At 35.8% G+C, this 13917-nt stretch overlaps 1 protein-coding gene across 1 annotated transcript; it reads left to right on the top strand.

The window, feature by feature from the left end:
• Positions 1-2742: 2742 nt before the first annotated feature.
• Positions 2743-7107, top strand: LOC113300644. The gene is made up of 11 exons (XM_026549848.1): positions 2743-3060; positions 3156-3239; positions 3384-3490; positions 3596-3700; positions 4209-4588; positions 4868-5117; positions 5242-5407; positions 5493-5595; positions 5930-6058; positions 6244-6459; positions 6689-7107. Exons 3-11 carry the CDS (start codon positions 3484-3486, stop codon positions 6965-6967), a joined length of 1635 nt encoding a protein of 544 aa, XP_026405633.1. The 5' UTR covers positions 2743-3060; positions 3156-3239; positions 3384-3483; the 3' UTR covers positions 6968-7107.
• The last annotated feature ends 6810 nt before the right edge of the window (positions 7108-13917 follow it).

The raw sequence follows: 13917 nt of genomic DNA, 5'->3' as shown, positions 1-13917 counted from the left end.
CACATACATAAGTGCTTAAGTGATTAATGAAGTTTTAAAAGTGTTTAAGAGAGTTCTAGTTATGTTAAACATATTATGAACATAAGTTTTTAAGCATATACTATATTATAAACTGGGACAGTTGGTACAACGGTTCATGAACCACATGGATTGTTAACGAGTTAGGGTGCGATGGTTCGTGAACCGGGTTCGCCAACCTACTAGACTACCGAACTCAATTGACCACAATTCATAAACTAGGTTCGTGAACTGCTAGCCTATTTATCCAACTTTAAAAATTCAGTTCACCATGGTTCTCCATCCGGGTTTTTGAACTTTTCCCAATTGAACTTGCGGTAATTGGTTCTCCAACCTTCTTGTATTTCTGTAACTCAGATATCTATGGTTTACGAACAAGTTCGCCAACCTACCCTGAGTAGAAATTTTAGTAAGTTCATATTTCTCTCTTATGACTTTGAAACATTTCCAAGTGATATAATCATTTCCATGGGCAATTTTTAATTGATCCAGAAATTAATTCATATGGACCGCTGAACATCTTATTTGCTAAATCATATTTCGAGATTTTTCACAAGACAAGCTTGATTCGAAACTTCTTCTTTGTAATTCTACCAGAAGTCATACGACATAGTCTCAACAGATAAAATGATAGTATAGTGAATAAAATAAAATGGTTCAGTCTTCACATACCTGATACAGAAGTTCTTAAAATGTCTTCGTCCATCTTCAGTCTTAAAGGGTGATCTCTTGTACTCAACTAGAATTCTAACCTAGTCCGAGACTTGACTTAGTAGACTAGAAATCAAGATATAGTTTTGATCACCTAATATTGACAACAAGCTTGAGATAGCAAAACTTGTGGGTTCAACCGAGAAATGCTCTAACAAAGATTTGTCTCTTTGTCGAAACTACGTAATTTTTTATCCGGTTAGGGGTAGCAGAAGGACGTCAAAATGGATTAATGAATATGAGTTATATCCATAAAATCTATGAAAACTTCTACAGTGATACCGGTAACCCCAACAACCACAACGCGACTAGGTTGTTTTGTGGATTTTTTTCATGATATAAAAGAAGAAGTTGGAGAGTTTATTACTTTTTTTTTTTGAGAATAAAGGTGAAATGCTATAGATAACAAGAAAATTACATATGATCTGCCGAATGTTGTCCTGGTATCATTTCAGGACAGACCCTGTAATGAGCTTTGGACAACAAACCGGTATGACTACTACCTTCAAAGGAAACTCTACTTTTATCTAATACAATAAACTTATTAAGAAAGCCGGTAATTCTTCTTTTCATGTATTGAAAACTGAAGATTTCCTAGCCTCCACCGCTAATTTGTCAGCCACAGAATTGCCAGATCTATGGATGAGTTTAAACCCCCAAAAGTTGTTGCATTCCGCCAACGTTTGCATTGCTTCCTTTACTAACTTTTGGTTCTTCCATTCCATCATTGTGTCCTTGCCTTCAATGAATCTCACTATTCTTTCGCAGTCTCCTTCTATCCAGAAAATTTCCATACCTTCCTCCCTCGCCTACTTCGCTCCCTGTAACAGAGCTAATGCTTCAGCTTTTTCTGCTCCCGAAGCTTGGAATATTCTAGACTTAGCTCCTCTTCCATCACCTGGATCCCCTTCAATTTTTCCCCGGCATCCCCTTTCAATTCAACAACCACAGAAATTTCCTCTTGATTCTCTTTGTTTTCTACCGGATTTGAATTTATGTCCAATTTTTCTATGATATCAGACTCCAAAAACGACCCAAACTGAACTATCATGACACGAGATGTTACCTCTTGATAATCGTTATCGACTTAGGGGTGAGACAGATGCTGATGTTATATTGCAATCTCGAAAGGAATGGCGAAGTTAGAAAAGAAGATTGTTTGTATACCATCAACGTTCCATCAATATAACCGCCAATTTGGGCGTATTTTTATGTGGACGTATATAGTAAGCCAAGGAAATCGATCGACGATAGTTTTAGCACCATGAGGAAGTTTTGCATAAACTTTGCTCACTTCGTACTAACCACCTCTTGGTTTTTGATGAGAATTATCTCTCTATTTATGTAGATAGGTGACCTTGACCTGATGCTAATTTTCGACCGGAAAGTGGAGTGACATTATCCTCTCCATTCGAATCTTCTTGGCTCCTCGGTAGAACTTGATTATGTTGGTGGTTTTCAATTTCTTCTTCGAGTAATATTTTGAGATTGAGACATTATAGTTTAATGAGTGTTGAATTGGTTTGAAACATGTAAAAAAACTAAGTTTATGTCGAAAACATATAGAGAAGAATAAAATTGTTACGAGTAGAAAATATTGAATTAGCGTTGAATTTATATGGAGGGAAAATATGGTCGTTGTTTGGCTGTTACAAAATGACCGATGTCGAGCCTCGCCTCAACCTGGTACGACAACACTAATATTCAATAGTCGTATTTGTTTTTCTCGGTAACAATTTTCCACGCGGTATGGCGAAACAATCAAATTGGGGTAGTCCCATTAGAGTTGCTCTTAAGTGAATAACTAAACCGCACATATGGACGCCTAGTAAACAGTTTGGTCTATGCAACTCACTACTCCTACGACTTCATTCATTATATCTTTATTCGTCACTTAATAATCTCCTCCTAACAAAGGGTTTGGTCAGTAGTGACTCACTCCTACTTGACTTCATCTTCACTTAATAATCTCCTAAATAAAGGGTTTGATCCAATTAACTCCTACTTGTCTTGATCTGCACTTCATAATCATAGCTCCTCATCTTATAATCCTACTCTCATCAATCATTAATCTTCTCATCTAATCCATCTCCACAGGCTTTTCCTTAAAAAATCTAAGTTAGTATGACATCTTTGAAGTCCCTAGTAGGCCCCACTGAAAACCCATTTTCAGATCCTGTTGTGGCTCATCACTCAGTTCAACAGGGATGTTTTTGATACTTGTCTTTCTCTGTTTCTGCCTTTCTAGGGGAAGTGGTAGGGTTGGTTTTCTTTACTGAACCTCCTGATACTTGTCTTCACAGAGTAACACAACTTGCACAAAGTTTAGAGGTTGCATCTTTTTCCATAACTTCTTTTTGCATGTTGATTTGTCTTTATTACTGGGTTTCAGGTTTTCTTCTTTTATTTTCTTTTTTCTCGATCAGAATGTACAAGGATAGAGGTGCAGTTAGTCCCTTGACCAGACACCACCAATGAGTCACGTCTGAAAAAGTTGGATATACTTTGAGGTAATGCATGTTGCTTGTCAAGTTGGAGAGAACCTACTACTTTTTTGCATGTGAATTTGTTGCAAACTTGGTTCTTCAGTGTAGTTGTGATTTTTGCCTTTTTGTTGAATGAAATTGAAGTTGGGCTATTCCCATTTATTGCAGGTGAAAAAAGTAATTGCTGGTGGTTTGATTTATTGTGGTCAATTTGTTTGGTTTGCAAGTGAGAGAAACTCTAATTTCCAGGTTTGATTTGGAGTTCTTGATGATGGGTAATGGATTCATGTGACTATACAGTTGGAAAGCAATGAAAATTTTGAGTACCCAAAAATGGGATTAGTAGGAAATTTTGGTAATTAGATTTTTTTTTGTTGCAGAAATGGAATCCACAGCACAAAGAAATGACATAACCCTTGAGAGGGTTGTTTCATCAAAGGCACTGAAGATGGGCAACTCATTTTCATGTCAAATTTGTGTAGCAGGTTTCCTTTCTGGTGTTTGTCTAACTTATTTCTTTCTTCGTCTGGAAATGTGGAGTTTGGAGGGTTTTCATTTTTGCCAGCTTCCCTGGGAACTTTGTCTCAGAATTCATCAAGTTCAGACATTTTTAGTGAATTGGAATTCCTCATCCCATGTTTTTCATTTTTTGCCTGATTTTAATTTGGTAATATTGGCAAGTCATGATCAAATTTATTGGTGAAGCTAACAAAACTGTTGCAGTGCAGGATAACATGTAGAGGTGTGTAGGTTAATAATTTTGTTTGAGTTCCTCAGTTTTTCATTTTTTGCCTGAATTCAATTTGGTAGTTTTAGTAATTCATGATCAAATCTTCTATTACCGCCGAATGATTCCTAGATTAAACATAAGTAGCTCGCAGCAAGATACGGGCACATGCCCCATTAGCATTGTTCTTATTGACGATTACCATTTTGATGGGTTATGATTTCCTTAGATGGGACTGAGAGCATATATTCTTTTGTTAATTGTAGATAATGGTAAGAAGGATGCTGCAAGAAAGCTACATTCACAGAAAAAAGAAGAGTCGGATAGAAAAGAGAAGATCATGTTATTGTATTCTGCCTGGACTGCTATGCTAAATAAATCAGAAGGTAATATTGATAATGAGTTCTGGAGCAAGTTAGGACTGAACATATCCCAAGTGCCGAAAGCTCCTCATTTGGAGAACTGTAAATCCAGTGCACAAGTAAACAAATTTTTCGACATTCACCGAGAGAATGAACAAAACCCGGATTGGGAAAACTGGGAAGGACTTCTAAGAATGAAAATTCAACAAGAAAACTCCACGGTGGATAGTGAACAAGCACATGCTGAGAAGATGTTTAAATCTAAAGACACTTATCCTCCTTGGGTAAGTTTCTTTTTTGCTATCACGGACAACTCAATTTTCAGAATTCTGTGTATCCATGTTTGATACTATGTGTTACCTGCTTACAATTTATGCTTATCTGGGTGAACTGTATCAAGCAGGCCTTGACTGAGCAATGAAGCATTTACTGTTGCCGATTTTTGTTCTTGTTGTTGTAGGACCGCAATGTTTGCTTTAAGATGCTAGTTTTATTTCTTCCCATCTGCTGATTAAAAAATTCAGCATTCTTCTCGGTAATGTTACCCAAGTCAATGTCTGCAGATTTCAGGATCAGATGAAGATAATTTTCCCCTGACAAGGAAAGTGCAACATGACATATGGATACACCAACACCCACTGAATTGCAGTGACCCTATTTTAAGGTTTCTAGTTGCTGATTGGGAAACAAAACCTGGATTTGGCATTGGTGCCCAGCTAGCTGGAATGATTGGTTTTCTTGCTATTGCAATCAATGAGAAAAGGATTCTAGTTACCAACTATTTCAACCGAGCAGACCATGATGGATGTAAAGGTACAGTTTAGTTATAACTGTACTCAGAAAATTATCTTTTTTACTTTAGTTTGATTATGTTTGTTGAAAGGTCGAAAATGTGACAAAAAAAGCTTTGTTATAACGCTGCTTCCTATATTTACAGGTCGTTCCCGCTCTAATTGGTCTTGCTACTTCTTTCCTGAAACTTCTTTAGAATGTCGAGATCCTGCATTTGATCTTATGAAAAGACAAGAAGCTTGGGATAGTGGAACTGTAACTGGAAAACATAATTATAGGTCGAAGGACATTTGGGCAGGACGTATACCCAAGTAAGATAGTTTAAATGTAATATGAGAGGTTCACGACTAGCGCCTTTTCGTATTTGCATCTTATATGTTTATTGTCCATTTGAAGGGTTTGGGGTGATCCTTGGTTATTTTTACAACCAACAACTGAAATAAATGGCAGTTTGGTCAGGCATCATCGAAAAATGGATAGGAGGTGGTGGCGAGCACAGGTACGAGTGAAATCTTTAGTTAGTACTAGGAGAGTTCAAATGTTAACACCAGATATGTATTCATAATTCACCTCATATCAATCAACAAGCTCCAAGTAAACGATTTCTTTATCAATCTACTACTGACTACTCATTGTAATGGGTTACAAGTGTAATAGTGCTTCTTATATTACTAACTGAACTTGTGGTTGTCATCAATGCTAAAAAAACTTGTTTCTCATCAATCAACCAAGTACTGACCAGGGTTTCGGAATTACATATCTCATCTTTAACGTTGGAATATTCAGAGTTTGTTCATGTTTCATATTTTTAATCTTTGACCTGTATTCCTCAGGCAATACGGTACCTAATGAGGTTCCAAACTGATTATACATGTGACTTGCTAAATGTGGCTCGACATACTGAATTTGGAATTCAAGCCGCAGAGATGGTTCTTGAAAGTCTTCCTGGAGCATGGCCAGAGGTATTCACTTAAACTGGTAACAGATCACAAACGTTGAACATATTGGTAAATTTTAAAATAGGAACTAATCCCTTTGTATCCTTAGGTGCTTACATTTTTTTTTTTTGCAGGTCATTATTATTTGTCAGATACTTGCTCTTGTTAGTGATAATGTTAAATTACTGTGCATTGTTTTTGTTCAACAGGCAGTTGCAAATAATCCTCTATCTGATATGGAGGAATATGTGTGGCGCGAACATAAACCTTGGATTCCGAGGCCTCTACTGAGTATGCATGTAAGAATAGGAGATAAGGCATGTGAAATGAAGGTGGTTGGATTTGAAGAGTATATGCGCCTTGCTGATAGGATAAGAAAGCGCTTTCCAAACCTGAAGACCATTTGGCTTTCAACTGAAATGCAGGTCAGTAGATATACTTCTGCCGTTCGTCATTAAATTTCTTTCTAGCTTGGCTGAAAAGTGATCATTCTTGTGAAATAAAAGGATGACATTCCAGCTGTGTCCAACGTAAGTTATGAGTGTAGTCTTAGGGATTAAAGTTCTAAAATTCTCTGGTTTAGGCTTTAATATTTATGCATGTAGGGCAATAAACTGCAGATTCTAGTTTTTAACTCAAGTTACTGGTGTTTAGGAAGTGATTGACAAATCAATGTCATACCCAAATTGGAAGTTTCATTACACGAACATTACACGGCAAGTAGGAAACACGTCAATGGCATCTTATGAAGCGAGTCTTGGCAGAAAGACGAGTAGCAATTATCCCCTGGTTAATTTCTTGATGGCGACGGAGGCTGATTTCTTCATTGGAGCTTTGGGTTCAACCTGGTGTTTTCTCATAGATGGAATGCGGAATACTGGTGGGAAAGTAATGGCTGGATATTTAAGTGTCAATCGGGACCGGTTCTGGTAGCATTAACATATCTAGGAATCAAACACGTACATACGTCAAAGTAGAATAGAGGCCTTGTTTATAGCAAAATTTTAAGTACTTTTTACGGATTTTTGTTTTCTCAGGCACATACTTGTCAATATAAGTAAGAATGTTCTATGAACTAGAAATAGTTATCCTGTGAATGTCAAAGCTAATGAAGATCTTGCACTATTTTTTCATACTTTACATAATGGGAATGATAACTGATATGACAATCAGTTATTGAAATTTATGCGTGCCAGTTAACCAAGGCAGATGAGAACAGCAGCAACAAATTACCATATGCAGAAAAGAAGGTCAAGCAGAGGCAAGTGTTCCCCCACTTGCCAACTAGCTCCAAACCTTGCCAAAGCCTAAAATTTGACTATCCCTTAAATTTATTCATTTTTTCTCTTATTTGCCACCACAAAGCGCAATCATTTTTAATTTTTTTTGGCACCCTCCTACATAGAATCGTGGCTCTGCCACTGCCGCCGCGGTCAAGATACTTTGTCAGATGGCTCTCATTGAATGACCCTTGTGCTATACAAAATTGTGTTGCAAATTGCTGTCTTGTAGAGAGTGTCGTGTGAGGTCATCATCTCAAGAGTGTGATTTAGGCCATCAGTTCATGCATATGGGGATCTAATTAGTTGTTGCTTTCTGTTTATATAAGTAGGTGTTAAAGTGTATGCTTTCTATCGCACACTGTGCAGATATCACGATAATATACTTGGTTCAGCTTCTTTCACTTTTGCCTTTAGAAAAACTTTGTTCTGTTTCCACTATGTGTTGTTAACCTAGGCTTTAAAGGAAGTTTGGCCATGGTTTTTCTACTGGATTCCCCCATCACGATAAATTTCTGCAACATCAGAGAATCGACATTAGGAGTGACCCCATATCGTGACCGATCCACCAACCACCCAATCTACACTGCATATCGTGGATGATCTGGTAGGCTACTTGGCGGAAAGGTTGCATGTTATCCAGATCAACTGCATGTGGCCGGCTGGGATTAGCGGTGGCCAAAGCAAGAACACCAGGTGATCAATTCATGAACATCTGTTGTCCCCTTAGTAAAAATTGGTCCCCTTATAGCAGGCATCCAAAAATCCTTGGAATTTTTTTCTATATCGCCTATATAGTTGGAAAGTAATAGAAATTCGTAGAATTTGTTGAGCTAATGATTCAAAAATTCCTTTTTTTTTCTTGATTCTTTTCTAATCAGAAGCCACATGCAGAACATCTAGAAGAAGAAGATGGCCACCTTTACTTAATAACCTCCCACTATTCGGCAGCCCGAATAAAGAAACGAACTTAGACTTAATGACTGTTCTATGATGAGCTGCTACTAACAGTAGTTGAAGATGCAATGCACACTCTCTCTAGTGAAGGTTGTTTTATTTGGTACAGTACAATTCGGTAGGCTGATCAGAAAAAGGAAGGAAGAATCTAATGTGACACGTCACAGTCTCTATGTCTGTACTTGTTGATATGGTTTGTCCTTTTTATAGTATAGTTTTTAACAAAAGATTCCACTAATAATTCTATATGGGTGCTCATTACTATTTCCCGATCAACTGTGCGGTCACCTAGCTATCCATCCGGCGACAGTCGACAGAACCTAGCCCCAGCTGGGCATACTGGAATAAAGTCCACTGGAACCCATTCTCCACAGTGATGATGAGAGCTGTATATGTGGGGAGATGACATGCATTGGTATATTAACCGGGTTCACTAAACTCTTGAAAACTTTAAATTAAGAAAAAACTGTAAAGGATGTCGATACTGAAAACGATCTTTCGGGGTTAACCATTGCCACCCTTAGCTCGGCCCATTACATGTTGTGTGGTTACGTCTGATGTGAACTGTGAGATGCCCAAGTATTAACGTATCATAAATTTGCCGGCGGGGATAAACTATTAAAATGGAACGAAACGTTTACTTCAAGTTATAAACATATATATATATATATATTTTTTTTTTTTGAAGATTATCTGCCCTCTAATATGTTTATTAATTGTGTTATATCAACTTTCACATCCAAGTGTTCCTTTCCATTACACAAAGTACAGTATTAATTGCACCGGGAGGGTGTATCAGTAAACATGCATCATAAACCCAATGCATAACATGCACGTAGCATATTGACATCAGCATTCAGAATCCTTAAAGAAATCCCGAAGAGATTTATTATAAAACGAAACGGAATTGTCAACTTTTAAGTCATAAGTATTGATTGGTTACTCAAAAATCAAACAGATTTATACAGTCCGTCCACTAATCGGTGGTGGTCGCCAAAAGGAAACACTAGAAGCCTATGAAATGTAACACATTCTCATATCAAATTGGTGTGGAGATTTTAATACGAAGACCTCTTTCTTGTAAATGATGAAAAGATATTTAGTGGAAGACGCATTATTGTTTTAATTTGCTTCTATTAATAGGAATTGTTTGGTCACATTGAGTGGGAAAATGGCCCAAAAACAATGACTCCCGCAGGATTTTTATTATGTCATTAATTTGATTTTAAATAAGTCGCAAATGCAAAGTTGTATTGATCTTTCTTTTTTCTGTAAATACCAATCATCTTGTTAAGGTGGACATTCATAGATTTGCAACATTATCACGGGATAAGATATAATAGCATTAAGGTATTAATGCAAGTTAGCTAATTAAAACCAAAAACCAATTTGATTTGTACATTGCTGCCTTACTTGCTGTGTTTACAAGCAAAATCTGGCATTTAAATACGTAGGAATTACCCATAGGTACTGTTATGGTGTTCTTAGTTAGTGGCAGGTCCACCCACTAAAGCTCAGTAACTGGAGGTCCATAATAAAAAGAAAACAATAAAATTGGACCCAAATTTTTAGTCCCTGGTTCATACACGTGCGGGACCTTTTCTGTGCATTTTTAAAATCACCGAAATACCCCTTCTCTATGAGGTTTATAATCAGTTTCACATTTCTACTCGAGCTCATTTTTTCAGATCCATTTTTTTCTCTCTTTCCTCTCGATGCAGCTTCGAAATCTCGACATGGTTTTTGAAGATTGTTTGTTCCAGGTATGTTTTCTAATCATCTTATTTGATTCTTTGTTAGTTTTTTTTTTTTTTGATTTGTTTTTTCAACCGAATCATGAGGATCAAATCGATTTTCATGATGTTTTATATTTTTTTCCTTTTTGGTAATCGTTATAGATGTATTCCCAACTGATTTTGATGATTTACAGTTTTTTTATTAATTTATTAGTGTTTTAGATCGGCTTTGGTTTTGTTTTACTCATGGATTCATCACTTAATTTATATGATTCAGCAGTACATATATGTCGTACTGAAAACTGCTGAATCAATTTTGTTATTAGTTATATTTTCATCACTTTTTGGTAATCGTTATAGATGTATTCCCAACTGATTTTGATGATCTACAGTTTTTTATTAATTTATTAGGTTTCAGATCGGCTTTGATTTTGTTTTACTCATGGATTCATCACTTAATTTGTATGATTCAGCAGTACATATATGTCGTACTGAAAACTGCTGAATCAATTTTGTTATTATTTATATTTTCATCACTTTTTTTGTTTGATCCAGAAGTATATATATGGGATACTAAAATAAAAGTGTTTTGATTACATTTTTTTCGTTGATTCATTAAATTATACTGAAATATGTGTTTTGATTCGGTTATATCCAGAATTTTTCCACCGGTTTTGGGTTCGATCCATTAATACGTATATGTAATACCGAAATATGTGCTCTGATTATGTTATATTCATCGATTCATCAATTGTTCTTTAAATGCAGTTGATTTTTAGTTCATGAATACGTAGTAAGTATATGACGTACTGATAGAACTTCTTCTGATTCTGTTTTATTCAGAGTTTTGCCACTTTTTTTGTTTGATCCATGAGTACGTATGCGAAATACTGAAATATGTGCTAGTTTTGTATAGCTTTTTTCTTTGTTTATCACCAGTACATATATGGAGTACTGAAACAACTGCTTTGATTTTGTTGTATTCACTTAAAGTTATCATCTAGCAGTACATACATCGAATACTGACTTATGAATTAATTGAATTGTTGCAGGTGTTGATATCAGTATGAACGCCCATTTGAATGCAGTGAAATTGATGTTGAAGGTTAAAATCCAGTGACATTGGATCGCCTGAGTGTGAGGTTAAACTGATATGTACTCAAATTCTGTAAGCAATATAACATATATGTACTCAATTTATGTAAGCAGCGCAGCAGACATGTACTCGAATTTATAAGCAATGTAGCAGATATGCACTCGATATAATAAGGTTGTAAGCAGTGCAGCAAATATGTACTCGAATTTATAAGCAACAAATATATTTTCGAATTTGTAAGTAGTGTAGTATAGAAGATATGTACTCAAATTTGTAAGCAGTGTAGCAGATTTGTACTCGAATTTATAAGCAGTGTAGTATAAAAGATACATATTCAAATTTGTAAGCAGTGCAGAAGATATGTACTTGAATTTATAAGTATATAAGATATGTCCTCAAATTTGTAAGCAATGCAGCAGATATGTACTCAATATAATAAGGGTGTAGACACGCACACGTTTGGTAGTAGAGGGTATTATGGCCATTTCAATGTTTTCAATTAATTTTGGACCTCCAGATAAAAGAAAATTCCGGTTGGACCCTACTATAAATAACTATATGGGCCCAGGACCAACCAACAAATTTTCCTTTAAATATAAGATAAGACCAAATATATGTCTTTTCATTTGATTTGTTTTGAAATATGGGTCGATTTTTTTTAAAAGTCAACAAATTTTAATTCGAGATTAAAACATCTGATTTCAAGTTTAACTGACACTCTGTCTTAGGAAATTGTACACAACTCTAAAGCTGAGTATAGTGGAGGAGACAAGGGGGTAGTTCAACAGTGGTGACACGTAAGTAGCGGGGAAGGGATGAGTCTAATAGTGAGGGAGGGGATTTGGGTATAGGCGAGGATGGGATCCTCACCCAAGAGTGTTTTATTTATATAAAACATTGAAGGTGGGCCCAAAATCTGGTTTTAATATATGTTGTTAGATTTTTCTTTTATAAAAAGAGAGTAAGCGAGGATTGAATATTCGTTTTTCTACTTTTTCCAGCGAAGATTGTTTTCTCTCCCCTGTTCATATCCCCTCTAACGTTCCCTTCTTTCGAGAAGAGAGAAACGACATTTGAGAAAAGACCACGGTTTTATGTCGTTGTTTTTCCATTCTTCTCCTCCACTAGACTCAGCCTAGTGCACATGTTATTGTTTGGAGAAAAAAAATTGTTATAAGGATTACAAAGTTCCACGGGAGTTTATCAGTACCAAGTAAGAATAACACTTAAATTGTATAAGATTTGGTAATCTCATACAGTCTTGCTCTGAAAGACTTGGAAATTGGGAAATCATTCCTATTTGGATAAGTGTACGTAACAAATTCAACATACGTGGTTTCGGCGGTAGAAGGAAAACCACGAACGCATTTCCAACTTCCCTTTGAAGAAAATAAAATAAGAATGAGAAAGTTAATTATCAAAGGATAACCATCAGTTTGCTGGAGAACTATTTAGGGACAAGTTTATTCACCTTTAGAAGTAAAACATAATTTTTTATCGCTATCGACAAAGTAAAATTATTAATCAGGAAAGACGGTCCATTCAAATACAGGCAATTCTCAGCACCATGGCCAATTTCGTATAAACTACTTTATGACGACCGAGTCTGCGAAATCTATTATTGAATCGAACTCAGAGGCAATATTGATGAAACAAGTCTACTTCTAAAGGTACTTATCATGGAACTTATTATGTCTATCTAAGCGTTCGGAATTTAAAAATCCCTTTATTTTTAGTTTACCTATATTAACAAAGTTAGCCTTGAGATTACTTACAGAACGAAATCCTAAATTGGTTCAAGTTCTAAGAGTACAGAATTTCAAGGATACAGATGTACCATTTGATGAGTTACCCACCTATGGTACTTAGATATGGACAAGTTTTTTTAAGGGTCTAGAAATTGTTCGAGAGCATTATATTTGGATTGTTGGTGATAGCAGTTCCATTAACCCTTGGATGCATAACTAGTTATCCACCCCTGCCCTTGAACCATCACGTCAGGTATCTGTTTCTCCTTCAACCACTCTCTTTCTCTCATTTCATGGACAATCATAACTCAAATCTTGATCATCTTCAAAACTTTATAATTCATTAACAACTCAAGAAAACTTAGCAAATCAATTTATTTCCAAACATTAAAATTTTACTTAAGTGGTATCTCACCAAGTCTGGACAATCTTCATTAAGTTCTACTTATCACCATCTTTATATTGTAACATCGAAAAACACAGCATACCACTACACCATTTTTTGAGTTTTTTTTTTGGCATAAACTTTGGCATCTGAAGCTCCCATGTAAATTGTTGATATTCTTATGGAATATCTGTCAAAATATTCTCTCAATTACTATGTATGGTGGTGTTTAGGTATACCCAACAATAAGTTCTGCTTTGTACTCTTTGGTTTAGCAAATGAAATCATTCTTCATCAATTTATCCAATGCACATTCATACGAGCTATTTGCTTTGCTGTCTCAGAGTATATTCTACGTCATTTAATGAAAATTTACAATATACACGGTTGGTTACGATCTTGGTCTAATTGACAGAATCCTATTTTATTTAAGCATGCTCTAATGATTTATTTGGTGGTGGTTATATTTTCGCAGAACTGGAAAACTCTTTGTTCTTTTTTTGTTCAGCACATTAGCCCTGACCCCACGACTGCAGTTCAATGCATTTACCAATTTTGTACTACATATCATATAAACATTTCTCTAGATTAGTTAGTACATACTTGTTCTTGCTCTATTAATCAGCATATGCCTTTGTCTCCTCCTTTTGTAGGATGGGTAGCCTTTTCTGTTGATGCATC

Source organism: Papaver somniferum, chromosome 7 (genome assembly GCF_003573695.1).
Source record: "Papaver somniferum cultivar HN1 chromosome 7, ASM357369v1, whole genome shotgun sequence".
NCBI classification, from domain to species: domain Eukaryota; kingdom Viridiplantae; phylum Streptophyta; class Magnoliopsida; order Ranunculales; family Papaveraceae; genus Papaver; species Papaver somniferum.
The sequence above is the reverse complement of the archived record's forward strand: the minus strand, read 5'-3'. Positions and strand labels throughout refer to the sequence as shown.